We start from the raw sequence: 25,583 nt of genomic DNA on the forward strand, positions 1-25,583 counted from the left end.
TCATACAAAAAATAGTAGCAAAATAACTTTTAAACGTGCCTAGCAATTGGATTCACTCCTGTAAAATCCCTGAAGACGGGCCCATTCTCTCTGGCACACTGTTGACTCTTCCGTGCCTGACACTTAGAAGGTGCTCAGCATTGCACAAATGAATGAATTTCTACAGACTGCCGGTCTGGGAGTTTATTTCCTGGACCCTGCGTCACCCTGCCTGCGCAGTAGTCGGACCTCGGTTTCCCCGTCCGCGCTGCTGGCGGGTCTCCCGGGGCAGACGTGCCCGCGGCGGGGCGCGACCCCGGTCCCCACGCTCGAGGGTCTGGGGGCGCGGGAGGGGGCGTGCGTGCTGAGCGTGCGGGGTGGGACGTGACGGCCCGCCCGGGGCCTCCTGCCGTCCGCCGCAGCCGCCGCTTCGGGCTCCCGCGCCGCGCACGCGCACGCGCGTCGCCCAGCGCCCCGCCTCCCCGCTCCCCACGCCCCAGGGGGCCCGGCGCGCGCCGGCGCGGGAGGCAGGAGGCAGGAGGCAGGAGGCGGCGGGGGGAGCGGTCGACGAGGGGGAGGGGCGGGCCCGGCCCGGCTCGGCCCGGCCGCCCGCGCGCGGCTGCTGGAGCGCCCCGGGCCCGGCCCGGGCGGCGGCGGTAGCGGAGGTTCTAGCCCGAGGCCTCGGCGGCGCCCTTGCGCCGCATCGCAGCCATGGCCCTGGTGACCCTGCAGCGCTCGCCCACGCCCAGCGCCGCCTCCTCCTCGGCCAGCAACAGCGAGGTGAGCCCCGGGCCCACGGCCCCGGCTCGGCCGAGCAGCCGCCGCTCCAGGCCTGGGCCGCGAGTGCGGGGCGGGGGGTGTCCGGGCCTGCGGGGGAGGGGCCCCGCGCTGCGACCCTGCCTGGGAAGTCGGCCTGGTTTACTGTGCGGGGGACGGAGAGTGTCACCCCGTCTGGGGGTGACTGTGTGTGCAGCTGTGACCTCTATGTGGGGGGTGACTTTCCGCGAGATTGTACTGCGGCTGTGACCTCTGGGGGTAGCTGTGTGTGTGACTGATCCCCGTCTGGGGGTGACAGTGTGGGAAACTAGCTGTGCCCCTGGGACTCCTAACGGGTGACTGGGAGATGCTGGTTGTGAGATCTGTGGTCCTGGGGTTGGTCTAGGCCCTCTCCCCGTGTGCCTGACTGTATGTGAGTTTGTGTGTGACTGTGGCCTGTCTCCTGGGAACCGTGCCTGCCTGATGCTGTGACAGAGGCCCCCCGGGGGTGCCCCTGTGAATGTTTGAGATTGTTTCCCTCGACTGCATGCCCCTGGAGGTCTGCCTCTTGGTGTGAGTGGCTGGCCTGTCGGGTGCCCGTGTCACTGTGTGACAGTGACTGAGTGAGCTCAGGGCGCCCTGTGACTGTGTGTCTTGTCTTTGTGTGAGTCTGGATCTTCCTTTTTGTGATATCCTTTGAGACTGCATGTTTGTGTTTATCTGGCTGTGTGGCTGGGGGCGATTCTAGGGTTTACTGTGGTTGCAGGGGTGCATTTTGGTGACTGAGAACACATCGCTGCACCCTGCCGGTTTCTGTGCCTCTCTCTGCCATCAGGCCTCTGTGGGCCCGCTCCTCAATCTGGGGTAGACTGGGGAATGGGTCTTCTGAGTGGGCGGTTGGCCTGGGCTGCACTTGGGGCCTCAGGGTACTATAGGGCTGACTCATCCCCCACTCTCCTACCTTCTCTTGGAGAACTGTTTATGGCCTCTGGTCTCAACTCCTATCCATGGCAAGGATGAGAGTTGGCCTGAAGACAGAGAAGCTGGAGGAGGAAATTGGGAAGTGTTTGGAGAAGGGAGAGAAGGCTGGAGGAGGGGCCTGCAGGCCCAGGAAGTGGCCTGGCAGCTCTAAGCCATTCAAGCCCCTTCTCTGTGGGGGAGGATAACACGGATAACATGGAAAGGTTTGTGTGAGAGAAGAGGAACTGGTTTTGGTGCAGGCCTATTTGTCCTGCAGGCCCGGGTGGCTCTTCTGCCTGATTTTGTTAGGAGACTCTGGAACATTTTCAGAGTGGCGGTAAGGGTGGATCCCCCCCCACCCCAGCCCCCTCCTTTCCTGGAGAGGCCATTCGTGAGTTACCTTGTCTGCAGACAGGATTCTCCTCATCCTTCCTCTGCGAGTCAAGTGCAGAGAAAAGGACACTGGTGGCCGGTTGCCTGCAGCTGAGACTTGAGGCTACAGTGGCTCTTTTCCTCACCACACAGATACCTGTTCTCCTCCATCACTGTGATTACCACCAGTTTGCAGTCTATAGAGAGCTTCCTTGCACTTGATCTCAGACTGCCTTCTCAACAGTGAAATGAGGCGATGGTTGGACTCCAGTAAGGGCTTGTACACAGGGCCCCTCAGCCTTGGTTTCGGATTCTAAACTCCATGTTCCCTGCGTAGCTCACACCTGATCTTTTCCTGTCAGAGACACATTTTTTTAAATTTCATGTTATCTTTCAGCTGAGCTATAATTCACGTATCATCCGTTCACCATTCCTCAGTATATGATTCAGCGACTTTTGGTACCTTCACAAGGTTGTGCAGCTGTCCCCACGGCCGGGTGCCGGAAGTCTTCATCACTTTGAAAAAGAAGCCACGTGCCCCTTAGCCACCACCTGCAGCCCCCTTCTCAGCACCCCTACCCTGCTCTCACCAAACTCTAGGTTCCCACTGATCTGCTTGCTGTCCTCATAGAAATGCCCGTTCCGGACATTTCATATGATCACAATCCTACAATATGTGACCCTTTGTTTCTGGCTTTTGCCGCTTAGCATGATGTCTACAGGGTTCATCCATGTCGTAGCACAGATCAATACTTCGTTCCTTTTTATTGTGAAATAATATTCCATTCGGTGGATGTATCACATGTTTGTTGGACATTTGGGTTGTCTCTATGAGACACATTTCAAATTATTATATAGAGCATTACTTTTACCAAGTGCCAGGGACCCAGTAAACATGAGAATAAAACTCAGCCACCTTTTTTTCCCCCAAAATATTTTATTTATTTGAGGGAGAGAACACAAGCAGGGACAGGGTGGGAGAAGCAGACTGAGCAGAGAGTCTGAAATGGGACTCAATTCCAGGTCCCCAGGATCATGACCTGAGCCGAAGGCAGAGGCTCGACCCACTGAGCCACCCAGGCACCTTGGCCCCATTTGATTGGCTGTTAATAGAGGAGCAGCATTAGTTGCCCAGTGAACTAGCCGAGGTTGGGATGTTCCCTAGAAGACGAGGCTTGCTTTCCGATGGGGTGGGGCAAGACGTATGGAGAGAGCAGGCACGTGCATGTGAACTCAGGAGACGAGGCCATCTGTGCCTCAGGTCTGACCTTCCCTGGACCTCAGTTCCTGTGAAAGGGCCGGCTTCCCTCCTATGTGTGTCCTTGGGCATGTATAGCTTGCTTCCCTAGGAAAACTGACTGCATGTTGCCTCCATTTCATTTCCGGGAATCCCAGAGAATGAGCAAGAATTAAATGTCTTTTTGAGGCCTGTACCCCTAACTCACTTTCTCTCTCCTCGAAATGCACCTCTTCCCCTGAGTCAGACTCAGCCCGGCTGACTCAGCTGACTCAGCCGGTTTAGCGTGGGAACAGAGAGGGAGATCAGCCCGCCCAGCAAAGCAGCTCTCCTCTCAGTTTTTTCTCCCTGCCCCCACCCCATCTTTAATTATCTCATTTATGTCGCTTTACTGTTAATCTTATCTCATTCCTTTGTGAGAACAAGCAGAACGCCCCACAGCAAATAAATCAATAACTTTCAGGAATGGATTGGAACATTGTTATTTTTGACAAATGTTCAAGGTGACTCATTTTTATGGGCAGATCTCCAGAGTCTTTTTTTGGCCAGAGGGAGGTGGGACGCAGAGGAGGGGGTCGGACGTGGTGTTTTGGGGTTAGATCAGGATCAGGGATTCTCAGCCTTGCCACTGCTCATGCTGGGGCTAGACAGTTCACAGTCGTTGGTCGTTGGAGGTGGGGGGGTGTTGTCTTGGGCATTGTGGCGTATTTAATGTAACCCTGTCCTCCACCCCTAAGATGCCAGTAGCATCCTCTCGAAAAAGGCTCCAAACATTGCCCAATACCCCCCTATTGAGAAAAATCATCCCCAGTTGAGGACCCCTGGGTTAGATCCAGCATTGTCTTCTAAGTGGTTGTGTGAGTTGTTTGTGCTGCACTCAGGGACAGAAGCTCATGGCCCTGTGGTCAGCACAGCCTCACCTCATGGGTTCCGTTTCTCCTTTGCCCCTGGGGTAGGGCGCGTGAGAAAACCAAGTGACTGGCCACCAGTGCCCGCCGCTGCACATAGAGTATCTTCGTAACATTTAGGGACCCCGGGACTCTCCGCTGTCCCCCTCTTTCTTCGTTGTGAGACTGCCCCCCGGCTCGGTGTCCCTTGCTCCGCAGGCCCCTTCCCGCGTGAGCTCCTCACCCTTTTCCCATTACTGCGGACTCCTGCCTGGTCTCTGTCCTCATTCAGCCTTGCATCTCTCCCAAGGATCGCTGCTTTCCAGGTTTCTCTTTCCTCTTCAATGGGTTCCTCTGTGGAACATCAAAACATGCCAGGTCCCAGCGGTGCAGAGTTGTTGGGGGGCGGGGGCGTTTTCTTATTTCAGTTTTCTCATTGAAAGCGAAAAAGAAAAAAAGAAAAATTGCAATCGGCGCTTAAGTCCCTGTTACTTTTAGATTCTAACCCTCTTGGCCTTTAAACTTTTAGAAAATATTAAATGTCCGTTTCTTTTGCTTATATAAATAAACCAATAGCCTAGAAAGTTTTATGTTAAACATTTAAGCCTTTTTGGGAACCACCAAGAGCTTTTGAGACCCACAGACAGACAGGCTGCTCCTGGCCCCCTTCCATGGTGAAAGGCTTGCCCAGAATTTTTCTTTTTTCTTTTTTTTTTTTAAACCCATGTGTTGGAGCTGAAAATGATATTGATCACTCAGCTATTACCTGGCTTGAAGGAGGAAATAGATTCTTCTTAAAACATCACCCCCCCCCCCGTTAAAAAAACAGGGTGAGGGGGCACCTTGGTAGCTGAGTGAGTTAAGCATCTGCCTTAGGCTCAGGTCATGATCCCAGAGTCTTGGGATGGAGCCCCACATTGGGCTCCCTGCTGAGCAGAGAGCCTGCTTCTCCCTCTGCCTGACGCTCCCCCTGCTTGCGTTCACTGGCGCGCTGTCTCCAGCAAATAAATAAAATCTTTAAAAAAACAAAACAAAACAGGGTGAGATCGCAAACCACACTGGAAAGTTGAGATGAGCGTGTGGGTGAGCAGGGCCAGGTAGGAGTGTCCAGTGAACAGGAATTAGTGCGGGACACTGCGGAAGGTATGTGGATAAAGGCTGGGAAGCCTGAAAAATCCCTCCATGGAAAGTTCTCAGCGGGACAAGGGTGGGTGGAGCAGGGTTGCTGAGGAAAGGGTGCGACCTTGTGGACAGAGCCAGGTTTCCTGGACATCTGTATCTCTGTCAGGCATCAGAGCAGAAAACGTGAGACTTGTGTCTGTGTGTGAGCCTCGTTGCTAGTGGCGTCTGTGGTGTGACACTGTCTTTCTTTCTCCGTAGTTGGAGGCTGGCAGCGATGAAGAGCGAAAGGTAAACCTCAGGTAAGCGGCCTCGATTTTCGTTCCTGAGTCTTTCTCCTAAGCAGGTTGAAAGACTCTTGTTCCTTTCTGGAAGGGAGAATCCTCAGAAGAGAGGATACACCAGTGCGTTCAGTGAGAGCTTTAAAAATCACACCGCAAGCATGTACAACGGTAGCGCGTCCACGTTCGTGAACATGTTTAACCATCAGGAGCTTTCATAACGTATATAACATTTCAAAAAGAAGGAAGGTCATTGCCAGGATTCCACCGCCCTCCTCAGTTCCCTGCTTTGAACATCTGTAGAGACTTCCTTCCAGATTGTACCTTTCTTTGTCTCGTGCTCTCACTTTTCCACCCAGCTTTTGCTACAGTGTCCTGCGGTAAGCACGTTGCTGGTTTGAAATAGATGTCCCACCCCCTGGGTTCAAGGTGGGGTTTTTTTGTTTTGTATTTTTGGGTTTTTTGTGTGTGTGCCTGTGTGAAATCTTGTGGGATGCTCCCTGAAAAATAATTCCTCGGGCTATAGTCCTCAGCTGCTGTAGTCACTAGCAGACCCCAAGGGCATTTTTATTTTTCTTTGCCAAAAACAAAGGCCTTCTTTTGGGTATTTTGTTTACGGAAGATTTAGTTCTCCGTTACATAATATATTCGTATTATATAATGTGTTGTACCCTAAGGCGCCAGTCTTAAATTCAGATTCTTAGAGTCTAAAAAAGTAGATGGAGTTTCAAGGATATTGTTCTTTGCTGGGGTGGGGGAAATCTGTTTCATCTTGTGAGGAAGAAGAACACCAATTGGGAAAGGGAATGTATGTTCAGAAACTGGGGTCCGCCATTCATTATTGAGAGCAGGATGTTCTCTGGTTAAACTCACGGGTCTTTGAAGATTCATGTCTTTGGGCAAAAGGAGGGAAGACACTCACTTTTATTGTGGCATACAGTATTTGTAAAGATTTTATGTATAGGGAAATAATGGCCCGGAAAAATCAGAGAGGTCTTATTTCAGGGGCTGGGTCCTCATTTTAATGATACCTTTGGGGATGATGACGGATTTTCCCTGTCCCTGGGGTGTTGGGTTGCTTGGGGTCTGGGTCAGGGCTTGAAGGCTGGAATCAGCCAGGCTCCCAAGTGGGGGCAGTCACGGGCTGTGTTTTGTGTTTTCGAGCTTGGCTCTCTGGGTGGAGGCACAGAGGGGAGGAAGTAGAAATCCACTCTCTGGAGGCTCTTTGGGGGAGGAAGTGCTGGAAGAAGGGCTTGCTGACCACCATGGAGGCCACGAGGGGGGCTGCGTCTACAAGTGCATCTCCTGCCCCAAGCCTCCCTCCAGTACTCCCCTGGAGTGGGAGTTTCTTCTATCCCCGAGGCCTCCCCTTGGCAGGGCATATGCCCAGGAGAAAGTATTTAGCTGTCTCACTTAGATTGTCTTTGGGCAAAGAACTCATTTTTTTCCCCCAAACTGCCCTTACTTAGTGGACAGCATAGTCCAAATGGAATTATTTCATTTCAGAACTCACAAGTAGCAGTGATGTGCAAATGTGAGTACCCTGGCAGCCAATACAGGCCCTTTCTCTGCACAGTTGGGAGCTCGAGAGGACCTCACAAGGGGGAGGGAAGTCACCTCTGCATATTGCCATATTCACTCCTCTCAGCTGTGCCAGGAGGGTTTTTTTTTTCCGGTTTACAGGGGAGAAGCCTGAGGCCCAAGGTTGCACGTGGCAGGTACTAAATTTGAAGCGAGGCCTTTGTTGCCTCCCACACCTGTGTTTGTCACGGGATGCCCCGACACCGGCATTCTGGAGACCGGTGCCAGGACCAGGACTGAGGAGCCCTGCTGACTTTGGGTGGTGTCCCCTGGATGTGTGCTGACCATGGGAATCCCTCATCACTGCCCCCAGCAGGCCTCCCCCCATGCCCTTGTGAACGCTGGGAGACCCTGGCCTGGAGCTGGGAATCTGGGCTCTGAGCTTATCCTGTTGGGTTCCCCTCTTAGTCCCTCTTCCCCCACCTTGACATTGACCCCCCATTTTTAGGCAGACAACACCATCCTGCTTTCTAAGTGTTGTAGCCACGCAGGAGAAATTCTGGTTTAAGCTTTGACTGCAACTCATTCACGGCCATGTGTTGATTTGCATTTTTAAGCCTTTGCTGTCCAGGCTTCTAGAAGAAGTAGTAATGGAATAGTCCATTGTGTTTGCTTGTCTGGGGAAGAGGGGATTTCTCCATGCTTCAGATTGGTTCTGGATAGTTGCTGGTAGGCAGGAAGCCTGGAGCTAGCAGGATACTCCTTTCCCCGCTCTCCTCTGTCCACCCTTCATTGAAAGCTTTCATCTTTCTGTAGTTCTCTTTGACTCAGCCATGGCCAGGAAATGGCTGAATCACATGGGCGGGTCTTCTGGGCCTCAGCTGCTCCTCTTCCCCAGTTTCCCCTGGTGGCCCCATAGCTCAGGTCCTTATCCCTCCCCTGTCCTGTGTCAGTTGTTATCCAGGCCACCCTCCTTCCCACTCAGGTTTCCATCCCCACCGTCAGATGGACACATCTCAGAGCGCCCCTGTGCCTCTTGCTCTGGTCCCGTCTTGCCTGCTCTCTACCTTCCCCCTCCGTGGCTGCGCCATCCTCTCCCCACCGCCGCCCCACTCTTGCATGGGTTGTGTTCATCCCACTCCCTGGCCAGGCTCTTTCTTGAAACCAGTTCCATTTCCTGCCGAGCCAGCTCAGTGGTCCTGCCCCCAGACGTGTGACTTCCTTCTCTCTGGTGGGAAGCCCTTGGCTCCCCTCTGTGGGCCACGTGGCTCCACCCTACATGGCAGTTGCACGTGCTTTTGTCCCATCCCTCACCGGCAGCGGCACTCCCCTTAGGGACGGGGCCTTAGTTCCCTGCTTGGGCATGACATTTCAGCTGCTGCAGTATGTTAGCTTTGTCCTGGCCCTGCAGTACAGTGTGTCCCTGGATGAGAAAGAGTGAGGTGTGGAGGAGACAGTGGGGGTTTGGACACAGGCAGGCGTATGTTCACAGTCTGGCTCCTACCTGAGCCGCTGAGCTCCTTTGCCTCTGTGCCTTACTACACTTCCGTGGGTCTCTTTCGTTCCGTCTGTCAAACACATACAACTCGCACCTAATAGGGTGGTGGAGGGGCTGAGTCGGGGCTCCTTGCACGGAGCCCGGCCCACAACAGGCTGAAAGAGCCATCGTGACGTTTGGTCCCCGTGAGATATTCACGTTCGTGTCAGTTCACAGCCCAGACTTAGCTGGACTTCCTGCTGGTGCAGCGTCCACTCTGTCACGCTGGGCCCCTGGGCCGCCACCAGGGACACTCTGTGACCTGGAGCAGCCCCATCCTTTTCCCAGCTGCAGCCCTGTGGGATGCAGACAGCCTCGGGCACACTCCCCAGGGTCAGCGTTGTGATTCAGACAGTTTCTCGGAAGGCCTTCCTGGGGACCTCACAGGAGCTGATCACCTCGTGCCCAGCGCGAAGCCGACTGATGCAGAGGGAAGGAGGTCTGGTTCTCCACATTCTCCCCGCTGCCCTCCGCACGGACAGATGGCCGCTGGCCTCCCGCAGTCCCCTTCTGGAAGCTGTGCCGCTCAGCCTGTGGGAATCGGTGAGCAGACGGCTCTGCTGGCAGCGGCTCCCGGCTCCCTCGCCATCCTGGGAGCTGCCTCCGTCTGGCACGAGATGGATGCGTCTGTGCGTCTGTGCGCCAGGCAGGGCCCCGGGGAGAGAATCTGGCTATGGTTTCCAGAGGGTGGCTCTGGAGTGAGTGTTTTTTGTTGTTGTTGTTTCCATCCAGAGTTCCCAAGTCAAGCGAATGAAAATGCTCATTAGAGTTCTTTTAATTTTTTTCGTGCCTCCCCCAAACAAACATGGGGCCAAGGCCGCAGGACTTTGTCTTCTGTTTTATGTGGCGTCCATGCTGAACGGTGACCTCCCTGCACCTCTCCTCTCTGTCCACGTTCCCTTCCCCTTCGGATCTTGACCTGGAATTCCTCAGAAGCCCCCACTGTCCTGGAGTGTGGTTGTACCTTCCCTCTGTCCCCCACAGCAGCTCTCATGTCCTCACTTCCCCATCTCCATTCAGCACCTGTCTTTTATGCCTATCTGCTGTGGGGGTTCCTATTCGCCTTTCTCAGTGGTTTCTTAGGCTGGACTTTCTTGTCCCTGTGGATGGTCTGTCCGGTGAAGTCCTTCCAAGGGGCGTCAGGCATCCCCTGTGTCCCAGTTCTGCGGCAGGTCACTGTATCCGTTAGCAGTTGCCGTGGAACAAGTTAGCCCAAACCTGACAGTCCAAAACAGTTCCCGGTCATGGCCTCACAGTCGCCAGGGTTGAGAATTGGGACATAGTCCAGCTGGGCTCTCCACCTGGGGTCTTACATGGCTTTAGTCAAGGCGTTGGCCAGGGCCAGGGTCGCACCAGAGCTTCAGGTCCTCATCCAAGCTTACGTGGTTCTTGGCAGAATTCCTTTTCCTGCAGCTGTGGAGGTCCTGGTGGCTTGCTTCTTCAAGGCCAACCGGAGGATCTGTTGCCATGGACCCTTTAACCCACTGAGCCACCCAGGCGCCCCTGCCATGGACTCTTGTAACGGAATGCCGTCGCAGGAGTGACCGTCCCATCACCATTACCTTCACTATACAGTGTCACCTGAAGGGGACATCTGTCCCATCCCGTCAGGATAGAGGCTCACCCAGGGTGCCTGTGACAGGGGCTGGGATCTTGGGCCTTCTCCGAATTCCACCCACTGGTCTCAGCCTGTGCGTACATTACATAAAGGTGACGGCGACTGAGAGATCCTCGCAGGGTCGTCAGGAGCACCAGCGAGCCCGCAGGCCTTGACCCTCACGCCAGTGAGTGGCACGTTCTTTCTTGTAGGCACCCACATGCTTGTTCTCACTTTCAGGCTTGGCATCTCTTGGATTCACCCCGACTTTGACTGCCTTGTCCTCTGTTGGCCCCTGCATCTCCCTCCTTGAGCTTCGGCTTTAGGGGACGGCCTGGGTTTGGCTCCCCCCGTCCCCCACTGCCGTCATCTGTCTCCTCACCAGGCAGTGGGCCAGACCTTACACAGCTTGTGGGGTCGTTGGCAGAATTAAATATCATAACTCCGTGAGCCTTTTCACTATTGTAAACTCTGAACAGATGCTCTTTGCCTGTACCTCTTTCGGAGGTCAGCTTCTGTAGTGATTTCCTGGCTCTTCCTTTTCCTTCCTCCATGTGCTTTTCTCTTCTCATAATTCCTTGGGACCAGCTTTGTTGTATATATACTTAGGTACATAAAGGTTCCCCCGCCCGGTGCAGTAGGAAGATGGTAGGGGCCTTTGTTAAAGAACGGTTCAGAATCTCGAGATGGTGAGAGCAGAGCTAATCCTTGAGGCCCTCCTGAGCCTGGAGCCTTGAGTGGCAGGACAGGGCCTCCCTGGCCTCAGCCCTCCCAGTGCCTGGCACACACTGGATAGGCCACTGAGGTGTCACACAGTGACTTCCTCCCATAGAGGAACTCGTGGTGCTCTTGGATGACCTACCGGATACTGAGGACAGATAGCCTTCCTGCCATTTCCCCCTGTAGCCACTCTTAGAGCATTCACGGCACCCCTCTGTCCTAACCTTTCTGCTTAGGTGCCACTCACCCAACATATATTTCCTGGCACCTACTCTGTGCCAACACTATTTCCAGGAGCTGGGAATCGAGCAGTGGACGAGACAGATCTCCGGCCTCAGGGCTGACATGCTGTTGGGGGAGACCAGGCAGTAAGGAAGATAAACTAGAATAGTGTGTCAGTAAGTACTAGGGAAAGAAAGTGAAGCAGGGACAAGAGGCTCTGGAACGGAGCCTCCAAACACGCTCCACTCTGTGAGTCGCCAGATGAGAGTTATTTCTTCTAACATACGCAGACCTCCTGTAAGGAAGGCGCCATTTTGATTCCCATCCTGTGGACTGGAAGAGTGAGCCTTAGCTGGCCTGACTTCTTGTGGTATGAAGTGACAGAGGCAAGACCCTCAGGCTCCGTGTCTCTCTGCCTTCAGAACCTGTCCTCGTCCCCCAAATTCAAGAGCCATCTCAATTACCCTCCTGCCAGTGGTTCAGAGCTCTCACCAGGAGGCCGAGAGGAAGGAGTCCACCTGGAAGAACTACCATCTTTGCAGCCATTCTTCCTGCTTGGAGCCTAGCGGCCTTTCTGTGAACTATATTCTTGAGCAAGTCGTGGGGGACCCCCCACGTGTCCCTGAGCCCCACTGAGATCAAGAATTGTGACACGTCCCCCTTCTCGGATGGTCCCTGGGCAGTCACTGGGCAGAGCCCCTTGGGAATGATAGTACCACCTCCTGTTTCCTGCAGGTGCAGGTGCTGAATTTGGAATCTTGCCCCATAGGTTATGTCATCACCATAATCCTCAAGGTGGCTGCCAGCCCCAGCTTAGGAAGCTGCAGTTCAAAATGGCCGGTGGGACGCCAGGGCCAGGGTTTGAATGCAGGTCCCTGTATTCGGAAACCCGTGTCCTCTTCCTTCTGCCCTGTCTGGTCCCTCACAGGAGAGGGACGCAGTTTTATGTTCAGCAAATCCTTTCCTGTCCCCATCCCCTGGGCTTTATAGGCACTAGCTCCCCACCGACCCCCACTTTTCAACATTGGGGTACACAGACTTTTGAACTTCTGGAGTTTAACACAGGTGCTCTCCCTGGTGTATTGGGACATGAATTTGCCTTAAGGGCAGGTTAAATTCTTTGTTAGAAAAACTCCATCTACAGTGGGGACAAATGAGGACAGAGGAAAAGAGTTCATATGATTCTTGATTCTGTAGGAACTTAATTAAACTTCTTATTAAGTTTAACTTGAAATGAATTTTGCTAGAGTCTAGTAGGTTTCATTAAGCTTTACCAGTACTTAGACTTCAAAAGAATGCCACGGGGCCCCGGTCTCCTCCTTCCCAGGCACGGGTGCACCAGGGGAGCGCATACGGTGTCAGAGTCCATGCTCGGGTGGTACCAGCAATCATGCCGGCACTGGCCGTGAGCAGAACAAAGCTGTGAGAGGGAGTCAGCAAAGCTAGGTTCTGTCCTGAGAGGCGATGTGAACCTTAGGCAAGTCACTAGACATCTCTGGGCCTCCACCTACTCCTTTGTAAAGTGAAGAGACGAGATTAGATTGCTGCCCCCAGATGGAGATGAAGAGTCCTCAGACCCATCCTTCTTGGCCTGTGTCCTCGTGTACTTGTCATAGTTCCCTGTAGATTTGTAACAGACTGCCCAGACTTTCCCCTTCATTCCAGGACAGAGGTCAAGGGCATACATTTGTGGGGATCCTAGCCAAGTCAGGGTTATGGTCTGACCCTGACTTGGAGGACACTAGCGTGGCATCTGAGACGAAGCGGACCCTTTGCTTACACTCCTCAGCGGAGCCCTGGGCCAGCCACACTTTGCTCTCAGGAGCGGGCTTCAAGGGACTCGCCTTTGGCGAACCTTGCCCTGTGGTCAGAGCTCAGGATTTGGAGCACTTATTAGAAAATTCCTAAGACTAGGAGAACATCCAAAACAAGTCGTTTTGCTTCGAGAAAGGCTGCAGTAAGAAAACAGGATTAATCAAAATGGGATTAATCAGAGTCCAGACAGCCATTTTCAAGGCCTGTGAGTGATTGGGCTGGGGGCAGGGGTGCGTGATCTTGAGTCCCACTCTGGGGCGGGGTCAGTACTGGGACCCATGGGAGGTGACATGCCAATGGGGAAGCCAGCTGGCCCACCCAGCTGCCTCCCCAGAGTCCGGAGCTGGCAGACTGCCCTGTAAATTACGGAGGTCAAGCCTTCAGGCCTCGAGGCCCGGGTACAGCCCCTGCCCCCCGCTGCCTGCATGACTGTGACCTAGGGCCATCCACCTGCCCCCCCCAAAAAGTCCTTCTCCGTCTTGGGGCCCTTGGGAGCCTTAGGGAGAGCCTTTCAGTGCCTGGGCATAGTGTCCTTGTGGATGCTATTGGACACATGGTAGCTGTTTGTTTGGTTGGGTTTTTTTCAGCTGCTAACTTTCATTGATGGTAGTGCCTGCCAGCCCCGCCTGCTGCCCTTCCCGACCTCCTTCCCCTCCACAGATTCCCAGTTTCACCGCAAAAGACCAAAAGGTCAACCCAGTGGAATCCGAGAGGAGAAACCGCCAACGCATGACCTGTTTCCCTCCCAAGTTCTACTGAACCTTGTACCAGACCTTTATCTGGGAACCAGCATGTCTTGTGGGCCTTTATTTTTACAGATTTTTTTCTTAATGGCTACTTTTGGAGTTATTTTTAAAAGACTTCGTTTAAAAGAAAGCGGTTGCTGTTCAGTGTTAGGAAATACCTGATGCTCTCGCTACTAGGGGCTGCCCTGCACCGGCGGACATAACTCCCAGTCAGGTCTCGGCACGTGGCTTGGCAAGAGTTCTCAAGGTGTGTTTCCCCAAATCTGGGCCCAGACGAAATTCCCACAAGGGAGGGACGTGGTTTGGAGAGAGCCAGGTGGCTACCCCTTCTGGGTATCACTTGTCATTTCCAGGCCCGCCGGCTCTGTGCCTGGTTGGTAGCCTGTGGAGGTTTGGGAATGGTTTCTTTAGTCTGGGGCTGAGGCCACAGAACCATGCAGCAAGAGGGCTTCCTAAAGGGCCTGCTTTCTGGGCCCTGGGCACCCCTGTGCTGACCCTACCATGTGGGGTGGGAGGGAGAAGTGTCTCTTAGGAAGCAGCCTAGAAGTAGAGGCAGTTTTTGAGTTAATTTTCTTTATTTAACAATTCAGCCAGTATATATTTAGTGTGTATATACTGGGATCTGGCTGAATGCTGGGGTTCTTTGTTAAATAAAGAAAGAGTGCTTACCTACCACAGGCAATGTGGGTATGCTTTGTCTACCACAGCTTTGTCCAAAAGGGATTTGAAACACCCTATAAAATTCAGAGAAAATTAACGAGAAAAGCGGGGCACAGGGAAAATAGGGGGAAAATAAGATGAAGCCAGGAGAAGATTTGTATGTGGAATGTATGGTGTAACATTGGTATAGTTACCAGAGCGTGGCTACAGATCTGACTTCAAGCTTCCTAGTGGTCAAAGCAAAGAAAGAAACAAGATCAGTTGCTTGATTCATGATATTCCTAAAAATACCACCAGGTTAGTTCATTCCTCTGAAGAATGCTTCCTGATGGACACCTGTAGGTGTTCCTAAGACAGCCCAGTGTGGTGGGCAGATAAGCACGTTGTCTTAGGTTTAGCCCTGAGGCCCACAGAGGGAGCTGATGTTATGGGCCCGTCCTACCAATTAACCTGGGTGTTTGTGGTCTGGAGAGGTGAGGTCAGCAGCAGGACTTGGTGCCAAAGCTGCTGGCCGCCCCAAACGTTGCAAACAGGATGCTGAGTCACATCCTGCGGGCCTGTAACGTCCTGACTACATGTGCCCTTCACAATAGGAGGCTCGCACGGGCAGGCTGGCCTCCCGCTGTTTCAGAAGTGTGGTCACAAGCCAGAAAATGCTCCAGTTAGGTTTTTGACAGGTCAGAGCTGTGGGTACCCAAGGCCCCCAAACTCTGGACTCACACAGACCAGGAGGAGGTGGGAGAGTGGAGTTTCCCATCACCCTTTGTGGCCTCTGTCCTGGAAAACACGGAGAGGGAACAGGGTCTGAAGACAGGTCGAGGTCTCCATCAATGAGGGTATGAAAGTCTCCAAAAGATGGAAGAGGAAGGCTGTGAAGTATGCCGGTGGCAACGACTCATAGTCTTAAAAGCTTTTATCACCTGCCAATAAAGGAAAATTACAAGCAATGCTTTCCCAAAGCCCAATTAAGTGGAAATTTTCCAAATAGCTTTTTAGATTTTGAAACAATATAAAACTTACAGGAAAGTTCTCACAAAGAATTTTTTCTGAAACAGTTGAGAGTAAAGTTGCCGGCCTGGTGCCCATCACCTTTTGCATATAGGCAGCAGCCTTCTCCTACAAAGTAGACCTTTGATCCTTGACCCTGACACATTACCACCCACAGAGCCCCATCAGGGTCTGCCCTGAGACTCGGTAACCTTCTCTGTAGTAGAAGAGTCTAGTTCAGGATTGTATGTGGCTTGTAGGCGTCCTGCCTGAGTCTCTGTCATTCAAGCCCATGTCCTCCATCTCCCTTGGACAATCTTATGAATAGGACACTTGTGCAGGGGACAGGCCTGTCGTTTTGTTGACTGTCCCTGAATTTAGGTTGGCATGGTATTCCCCGGAAATTAGATTTGGATGGGGTCTCTTTGGCAGGAAAAGCCCAGGAGCAATGCTGTGCACTTTGCTTCCCGCCACGCGAGGGAGCACACAATTTCATTTTGCCCCTTTCCTGGTGATGTTAACTTTGGGCACCTTTACTATATGATTATTCTTTCCCCCTTTATCCTTAAGAAGTATTTCTTGGGGGCCATACTTGGAAATTATTTTAATCCTATCCGTCTTTGTCTATTTATATCTGTACAGACTCATGTTTGTCTGTTCTATCCCACGGGTTTTTTTTTTTTTTTTTTTTTTTTTTAAGATTTGATTTATTTATTTGACAGATAGAGATCACAAGTAGGCAGAGAGGCAGGCAGAGAGAGGAGGAAGGGAAGCAGGCTCCCTGCTGAGCAGAGAGCCCGATGCGGGACTCGATCCCAGGACCCTGAGATCATGACCTGAGCCGAAGGCAGCGGCTTAACCCACTGAGCCACCCAGGCGCCCTATCCCACGGTTTTTAATCCAGTGGTTGTATTATTGACTTCAGAGTCCCCTGCTTGGCCACTGGGGTCATGTGCAGCCTGGCTTCCGTGACGCTTGAGATCCTGTCCCTGCCATCCTTCAGCACTGCATGCTCTCCAATACCAGATGTTCCAGGCCTCATCTTGTCCTCTCTTTGCCCCATATCTGGAGCCAGTCATTTGTCCGAGGAGCCCTGCTTCCATTTAGTGGAGAATGGAATTTACAAGTTGTGCTTATCAATCTGGGGGTGTCGCCCTCCTCAGGCCCTCTTGGGGCAGAAATAGGGAATTTGTATATGTATGTACACATACACACACACACACACACACACACACACACACACACACACCCCTGCATCTCTGGTTCTCTATTTAAATAATTTTGGGAACCCCGAGTTCAGACCTTCCTCTCTGATCCAACATCTCACAGTTTATTCTAGTTTTCTCTCCATCTTTGTGACTCCCTTCCCTGACCGTGAGAAACCTGGTTCCAGACTGACCCTAAAACACTTGCTTGTTTGAACAGTCTCCCTGGCTATCACCAGCCTCCCATCTCTGCAGCCACCTCTCCTCTGCACAGATTCCTTCCTAGCCCTGCTCACCACATCCCTCCCCAGATGCCTGCCTGGCTCAATCAGCCAAATGGTCTTGGGCCTGAATTGTTGGAGAAGAGAAGTCAGCATTTCTGATGCTGTTTCCCTTAGGTGTTCGTTCAGCAGGAGAGCCAGGATGTCAGAGTCCTCTTCCTGGTTTCCCATCCTGGCTCTTCCACTTCTTGGCCCTGTGAACACAGGCCAGCAGCTCAGGCTCTCAGAGCTTCAGTTTCCCTCAAAGACAGACACTGGGGATTAGGTTAATGTGTGTAAGTGACTTAACATGACACTCAATAAGGATGTTCATTATTAGTATTACATTCATCGAGTGCACACTGCCTTTTGGGCCCTCGGAGATCCAGAGAAGGAGAAGTCATAGGCCTAGCCTTTGAGACACTCGAGGTGATGTGAAAAACTTAGTTGTGTTGTCCGAGGCCCTTGGTTGCCAAGAAGGCCTGGCCACCAGGTGACTGTATGTCTACTTGGAGCCTTTGTGTGACAAGTCTTAGGTGTCTGGTGCAGCCCGCTAGTGGTGAACACCGCATGTTCAGGTGCTTAGAGACGCCCAAGGTGACTTAGTCATGCACTGCTTTGAAACTGAAGAGGAGGCCAGCTCAGTGAGTGTGTTGCTGAGTATTTACTTAGAGCCTCCTGTATGCTAGGCAAGGACGGCGCTTTAGAAAATTACGTGTGTCTGGCCCTCAAGTCTGACGGTGAAGTTCAGATACACTGGCGTGAGGATAACTTCACTGTGCGTTTTAGTAAGTATTTCTGGGAGCACAGTTTGGGGACCAGGGGCCTTAGGTTCCTATCATTTCTTAAGTATCTGACCCTGGAGAGGTGACTTAACATCTAAGGCTCAGCTTTGTTACCTGCAAGCAGAGGGAGCTGCTATGAGATGTTGAAAGTGTAGAGCCATGGCTGGCCACTGGGGCAGCCAGGGAGGGCTTCCCGGAGAAGGGGTCAATTCTGGCAGGTGGGCACAAGGTGGGGGGCAGACAGGAGAGAAAGAGAAGGCCATGAACCAAGGCCAGGGTGGAAGAGTCGATGAGGACGACCGCACAGAGAGAAAGCAGAGACTGTGTGGAGTACAGGAGGAACTGTGTACAAGGTCACATGAGGAAGGTTTTTATTATAAATCACTTTTTCTGATTGTTTTATGAGCTCCTTGAGGTCAGAGAGTGTCAGACAAATGAAACTGAGGTCAGCAACATGGCTGATTATAGCTACCACAGAAAGCTGGCAGAAGCGGGTTGGACTGTACCAATAATGCAGCATCATCGAAAGTTCTAGAGCTGGGAAGGGCGTAGCAAGAGCTGTGTTGAGGAGCTGTATGGTGGGTGGGAGGCCAGAAGTCCCTGCCCTGGTTCTCCTTAGAGAGTTCATGAAGCCGAGCTGCCCCCCTCCCCCCGTAGCTGCCAGCCACATGCACCTCACTGAACTTGAATTTAATTAGAATTAATAAAACGACCAATTCAGTTGATTGGTCAGACTCACCATCCTGTCCGTGTTCGGGAGGTGCCTGGGGCTAGTGGCTCCCCCACCACCCCGCCGCCCCCCGCCGGGGACGGTGCAGTTAGAGAGCATGTCCGCTCTCCCGCTCTCCCGCAGGAATGCTCGGAGTCCTCAGCGTAGGGCCAGGCGCACAGCGGGCCCCAGGGAATGTGGCGTGGCTCGAGGGGATGAGGGAGGCCAGAACTGGAGCGGTGACCGACCAACTGGGGAGAAAGGGACCTTGGGAAAGATTAGGACTCAGCAGCCGCATACCAAAGAGAAAGGGCAAACGACCTGGGGTGGTTGAGATCATCTGTCCTTGGAATTTTTGCGTTGTTTCAGAAACATTTCCTCGTGTGTGTCTGTTATTTCTGGCTGGCTACGTTGTCTTTGCTGCCGCTGCATTCCCAACACAATGCGGCCTTTGTGCCTTCTGCCCTCCTCAGGGGGCTTAGATCCTGGTATCTTGGATGTGCAGAGGAAGATAGCAGTGGCTCGAGCTTCCACAGGCGGGGGACCTGAGGGCTCTCATGCGCGGCGGGCCACGAAGGGACCTATCTGAAGGTTTGGAGAGCCAACTCTGGGCACATCATTTGCTGTCCTTCTTCTACGGGGTGGGGCAAAATCCTGCTGCTGCGAAACTGCTGGTATATTCCTGGTAGGAGCTGCTCGCTGCTACCCGTTCATAGGAAGGAGAGCTGTGTAGCTGGCTTCAGAGAATGTCTCTTTCTGTCTGAAATACTTCTGGACATTCCTTCTCTCTGAGAAAAGCCTACGCTTTCGAGCCAAACAATACATGCCCCGGCAGCAGAGACATTTGTACTGAGCCCTGCCAGCATTTCTTGCCTGTGACCCCTGTTCCCTAAGTAGAAGGCCCTGCCCAGCTGGCATTTCCCTGTCCTCAGCATTCCGGGTGTAGGGGAGCAGCTGGGGAGCTCTGGTGGAGAGACATGGCAGGTGAGCTGCTGGTTTTCTCCTGCTCCGAACGACGGCCTTCGGGACAAGGCCCCAGTGAGCTACACTGTGAAGCACGAAGCAAGACAGAGCAGGGCCTTGGCATACACTGGGGTCTTGGAGGCTCTTGACCAGGCCTTCAGAGTGAGGGAAGGGCCTGAGGAGAGCACACAGTGAGTCTCCGATCATTCCGTCCTCTCAGACTTCACTTCACTGGGAATGGGGTCCGAATCCGTCCAGACCACCATCTGTAGCTGTCCGAATCCGTCCAGACCACCATCTGTAGCTGTCCGAATCCGTCCAGACCATCATCTGTAGCTGTCCGAATCCGTCCAGACCACCATCTGTAGCTGTCCAGGCTTGCCTGCTGCTTCCAGGGCCCTGAGGCAGGCAGGCAGGCCGGCCATCGCGCCCTCCGACCCGGGCACCCGGCCACGCAGGGGCCCAGCGTGGAGCTACTCGGCGCAGCCCTGCCTCTTCGTGGACACGTGGCTGCTTTCCTCTTCTCTGTCTTGTCCCCTTCTTCAAAAGCATGAAATTGGAAGAATTAAGTGAAAAAACAGAGGAGCAAGCTCTCTGAAAACTGCGCGGCACCATTCAGGCGGAAGGTAGCATCAATACATGTTTATCCAAAGTGACACTCTGAGTGTCATCGGTCTACTGAGCTTCCAGGTGCTGAGTACTTACCTTGACAGGTTGATGGCTCGACTTAAGCCCAAGGTTTGATTCTTAACTTTGCCCGTTCTGAAACTGGAATTTATTAGCACACCAGGGTTGATCAAACTTCTGAGGAACCGACTTAGGCTGATCAGACTCATAAGGAACTGACTTGTAAACCAGAATGGACATTTATGAATTCACAGTGGGGCTTTTCACAGCAGAGACCAGGGTCTTCCTTGGTTTGTTCTGGAGTATGTCTGACATGATCCTCCCACTCTCTTGCTCCCGATGCTCTCTTCTGTGTTCACTGATTCTCTGAGGCCCAGCTTGGTGGTGTTTCTTCCGGGGAGATCTCCTTGCCCCCCCCCCCCCCCCCCGGGCTGTGCTGGGGGCCCCTCCCGTGGATATGCACGTGGGCAGCACGTATGGAATCTGCTGCATCACCTTGTAGTCACTGTCCTGCGTCCGTCCCGCCCCCTGGCGTGCGATGTCGCCCCAAGGCAGAAGCCAGGTCTGCTTTATTTCTGCATTCCCAGGACTCAGCCCTGACCAGGCACAGCAAATCTTTGTTCAAAATAAACAGAAATTCCTCTTCGGAGCATTCACTTGCCTTTTCTGTGGTGACCAACTTTATATTCGTTCCTTTTCTTTTTTTCCTAGAATTGTCATCACGCCTGCTGGACAGACCACAGTCCCCTCAGCCATCCCTGTAGCAGGCCCAAGGGACTCGAGGGTTGATCCTGTAGACCTAGTTCAGTTCATTTCAGTCGGCCCCATCTGTTGATTCTTCTCAGAGCCTAGGCTTGGGGCTCTGAGTCTCTGATTTTTGTGTGAGATGTAGCATCCGAAATACTGTAAGTAACTTTCTGAGTGTGGTGAAGATCAGGTGCCTGATGTTAGCCAGAATGCTCTGTCCACAGCTGAGCCCATCCCAGGGCCGGCGTGTCTGTTTTGTTACTGTTGTTTCATAGCGTCCCGCGGGGTTACCTTTCAAAGGCCGGGACCCTGTGACTGAAGGTGTTTGGTAGAAGAAGGGCAGGTGCATTTTCCTGCTAACCTGTCTCGAAGCTTCCAAGGAGGGTGTTCTGGTTTTTGACCTCGTGTGACCTCCCCTCATCACACCAAATCGTGTCTGCTCTCCCTCCGAGAGGACCCTGCGTTTTTCGTGGTTATTTCTCACCAGCGGGAAACACTGACTGCGCACCTACTGTGTGAAAGCCGCAGCGGGCGCCCGTTTTCTCTGTCTCTTCTGTCACTGTGAGGCTCAGGGATTCTCACTCTGCAGCAGGAGCACTTTCTTAAAACACAGATGCCTGGACTTCCCGTAGACGTTTCGAGCTAGAATCAGCTGAGGCTGGACCTGGCCATGACCGTGTTCTAGAAGTTCTGCACATTCTTGGGATGTATAGCTGGTGTTGGGAATCAGGGGCGGGAGCGTCGTATTCCGGCGTGTGGTGTTTTACACCTTACATTTCCGTTTTCCAACGAACTGTGCTGCTGAGTGGCACAGCACACAGCCAATCCACCTGAACATAGGCCTGTTCCTTAGAGAGGGTTATTGTCTTTACTGACATGTGGCCAGGTTTGGCTTCGCATCGAACGCCTCTGTCCGCAGGTGTTCGGCCGTTGGAATGAATGAACAGAACCCTGTGAGTATCATGATGAACGTAGAGTAGAACATAAAGTAGAGCCCAGAAATACAAGCTCCCATACCTCACTGCATTTTATTTTCTTAAAAGCCCAGTGTGCCCCAGAACCCCCAGCTTAAAAAATGAGGTGATCCCCGGAGGCGGCAGGAGATTGACCGGCTTTCTTCCTGTGTCCTTTGGAGAAGAGCATTGCCCAGCCTTCAGAGCTGTGGGAGCTGGACACCACGGTGTAGCCTTGCATCCGGCCACAGTCTCTGTCACACAGTGAGCCCTCAGCAAGTGACAGCAAATGACAGTGCTGTTGATGAGAAGCCTGCCCTGAAGGTTGCTTCTCCACCAGCATGGCCATGGCTGTGGTGCTGCCCACAGAACTCCACCCCCAGCTTCCCAATCTGTCCACAAGGACTGCCCCCCAGTTACAGAGTAGCCTGTGGTGGAGGGGGGATGGCGGTGGTCCCCTGAGGCCTCCTGCTTGCCCCCAGGGCTGGTTGGGGAGCTCTGACGCTGCTGAGTCTTCTCCCACTGGAGTCCTGTTTCCCTGAATCATGCCTGCTCTCCCCTTCCTCTGCACGATGCCTGCACCTGCTAGAAAGAAGGGCTGCCTACCCGACCATGTTCTGACTTCCCAGTGACATGTGCTTTAGTGTAGCTGAAGTGGCTGCCCTGCACTTAGCTGGCAGGGGCAGAGGTGACATCAGGGTGACAGCTCTGAGTCTCACTCCAGGCCGGGGAGGCATGGGAGCACTCCTGAGCTTAGGGAGATGGGCATGGGGCAGAGAGTTGGGTGTTGCCCCAACTTGTAAAGGTGTTACTGAGTTCCTGGGCAAGGTGCAGAATCACTCTAGTATGGGCCCCCACTTAATCCTCTTGTGAGGATTTATTTATCCTCCGGAAGCTGGGGGAAGCTTTCAGACAAGGCCTCCCCAGGAGTCTCTGCCCGCCACTCCCTCCTTCAGCAAGGGTTCCAGAATCTACCAGTTAGACGCTCCCGCTTCCCTCTTCAGAACACCAGCAGGGCTCCTTTCCTTGGGTGCTTATCCCAGTCCACCCTGGGATGGTGGCTAGTCGTGTCCTTCATTTCACCAGCTCAGGGTGGTGCTGCAGACAGCAGCCTGGGGGCTCCTGCCCAGCGGGTTTGGGCGGGGGGGTCTCGTGCCAGGAGCTCAGGGTTACCTAGGCCTGCTTTACCTTTGCAGCCTGCCCTGCCCTTCATGCTTGTGGTTCCAGAAGCTTCTCCTGTGTGTGCACATGCAGGTCCCTCTACCTGGGTTCCCCCCACCATCTTCCCCTCACTTTGCTTCCTAAGGCAGCGATTAGCATGACTGAGGAATTTTTGGAATGCAGAATGCTTTGACAACATGGGATAAATGCGGCAGCTGCCCACGGTCACCGTTGGGGGAATGTGTGGCAATTTGACAGAATTAGGAGTCCTTCAGCCTGTCGATTTCAACCAGAAGGGGGTCCTCATCTCCCAGGTCTGTTCCTTGGCGGCCAGCTGTTTCCCCTCACAATGTAAGGCACACCCTGGTGCTTGTTCCTAAGGCCTCCCAAAACCCGTAGGAGTAAAGTGATTAGAGGAACTTCAGCTGTTTTGCTCCCTCTGAATGGCCCTCTTTCATCTGGATATACAGGGACAAGAGCCTTTTTAAACCCAAATATCAGGGGAGGACAAGAGTCCCACAAGAGCCATTCTCGCTCTGGGTGGAACACCATCCGGGGACAGGGACTCCTGCCCAAGGAAGGACTCCAGCCCCTTCCCTTTCCTCTTTCACCGGAGGGAGTGCAAGGCAGTAGCTCGGGGGCAGTCAGAGATGCGAAGCCGAAGCCGGCTGTCGAAGCCGGCTGTCGTGAACATGTTTTATTTCACTGACTTCTGCGTCTCCCTTCAGCCAGCTCACAACTTCCGCTCTTCAGAGGTTTCCGGCCCAAAATAGTACGTACCACTACCCCATCTCTCTGTTCCTACCACGCATGGGTTTCTGGATGACGCTGGCCGTTTATTCATCTGTCCTTAGTGCCTTGTAGAAAAAACCCTAATGCTGTGTGGTCTCCTGAACCGGGCAGTGGCCAGTGTCTGAGAACATATCTGTACGGCGGAGATAAAAGCACTGGGGGGCTGGGGGGGTGAGGGAGCAGGGAGGGCCGGGGCTGAACTTGTTTTTACTCTCCCATCAAGGTTTTTCTTAAAGCAGTGAAGGAAAACAGTTCAGTTGTATTGGTCTGGGTCTGACCTTTCTGGAACTTTAGTCACATACTTTTTAGGACACCAGCATTTGGGGGGGAGAACTCTGGTTTTTCTGTAGCTGGGAGGGGTGGTTTGTGAGTCTATATTTCCTTACCCCAAGTAAAATGGGTGTGCCATCCCCAAAATGGTTGTTTGTTTTTTAAGATTTTATTTATTTGAGGGGCGCTTGGGTGGCTTAGTTGGTTAGGCGACTGCCTTCGGCACGGGTCATGATCCTTGGAGTCACGGGATCCAGTCACATCGGGCTCCCTGCTGGGTGGGGAGTCTTCTTCTCCCTCTGACCCTCCCCCTTCTCATGCTCTCTCTCTCAGTCTCTCTCTCACAAATAAATAAAATCTTTAAAAAATTTTTTATTTATTTGAGAGAGTGAACAGGGCAAGGAGGAGCAGAGGGAGAAGAAGCAGCAGACTCCCCGCTGAGCAGGAGCCCAACTGGGGACTCGATCCCAGGACCCTGGCATCATGACCTGAGCTGGACCCCACTGGGCCACCTAGATGCCCCCTCAAAATGGATTTCTTAAAGGACATTCCCATCGCTGTGCCCTGAGACTCGCAAATCAGGGTACCACGCTTCCCTGTATTACAAGCCCACCACAGAGAACCCCATGGAGCCTGGCAGTGGGAAAGGGTGTTCTCCTTGGCTACCCGGAGGGTGTGCGAAGCTCAGGGCCTGGAGTGAGCTCAGAGCAAAAGACAGGAAATGGGGCCACAAGGAAGATCTGCATTTAGTTTCCGTAAATGCTGTGGCTGCCCCTGCTCTCCATCCTCCGGCCCCAAGAGTCATTGAATGCGGTCACCCTAAGGCTGTATCTGCTTACTGTCTCCCCAGCCGCAGGGCAGCCTAAGGCTAGGATGGAGAATGTGCTTTGTGGGCTTCCCCGCAGCTTTAAATCTTGCTCTTTACTGGAAATGCTAGTGCCTCATTGCCGAGGGCAGAGGCAGCATTCCAGGGCCCTCTTCTACCCCGCCTCTGATTTCATATGTAGATGGGGACTCTGGTTCTTCTGCAGTCACAGGAACACTGAGACACTGGCCTTGCACGCCATCACGGGATAAAACCAGCCTATTCTTTGGCATTGTTCCCTTTTCTCCCCCCAAAGGAAATGTAAGGGAAACCAAGGGGAATTTTTGCCCGTGATTTCCAAGACAAAGGTCACTGTTAATGGCTGGCTGTTTCCAGAGTGTTGGGGCTTCTGATAAGTATGGATTTTTTTTTCCCTTTTCTCTTTTTCTTTTCTTTTCTTTTCATTTCATTTCTCTCTTTCTTCCTTCCTTCTTCTTTTTTTTCTTTTTGGTGGGGGCAGAGAGAGATGAAGAGGGAGAGAATCTTAAGCAGGCTCCATGTCTAGCACAGAGCCAACCTAGGGCCTTGATCTCATGACGCTGAGATCGTGACCTCAGCTGAAATCAAAAGTCGGACGCTTAACTGACTGAGCCACCCAGGAGGCCCCTCAATATTTTTCTGTTAAAGATTTTATTTATTTATTTGACAGATCACAAGTAGGCAGAGAGGCTGGCAGAGAGAGAAAGGAGGGAAGCAGGCTCTCCACGGAGCAGAGAGCCCGATGCGAGGCTCAATCCCAGGACCCTGAGATCATGACCTGAGCCAAAGGCAGAGGCTTTAACCCACTGAGCCACCCAGGCGCCCCAAGATTTTATTTTTTAAAGTAATCTCTATGCCCACCGTGGGGTTT

At 53.0% G+C, this 25,583-nt stretch overlaps 1 protein-coding gene across 1 annotated transcript in view; it reads left to right on the forward strand.

Annotated features, from left to right (window-relative positions):
• The first annotated feature begins 565 nt into the window (after nucleotides 1–565).
• Nucleotides 566–25,583, forward strand: part of SSH1 (slingshot protein phosphatase 1) — a 60,393-nt gene continuing 35,375 nt past the window's right edge. Inside the window, exons 1-2 of the mRNA XM_032309354.1 lie at nucleotides 566–759; nucleotides 5,572–5,612. Coding sequence (XP_032165245.1) covers nucleotides 691–759; nucleotides 5,572–5,612 — 110 coding nt within the window. The 5' untranslated portion in view covers nucleotides 566–690. The remainder of the gene's footprint in view (nucleotides 760–5,571; nucleotides 5,613–25,583) is intronic.

This window comes from Mustela erminea, chromosome 13, assembly GCF_009829155.1.
Source record: "Mustela erminea isolate mMusErm1 chromosome 13, mMusErm1.Pri, whole genome shotgun sequence".
Classification (NCBI taxonomy): Eukaryota; Metazoa; Chordata; class Mammalia; order Carnivora; family Mustelidae; genus Mustela; species Mustela erminea.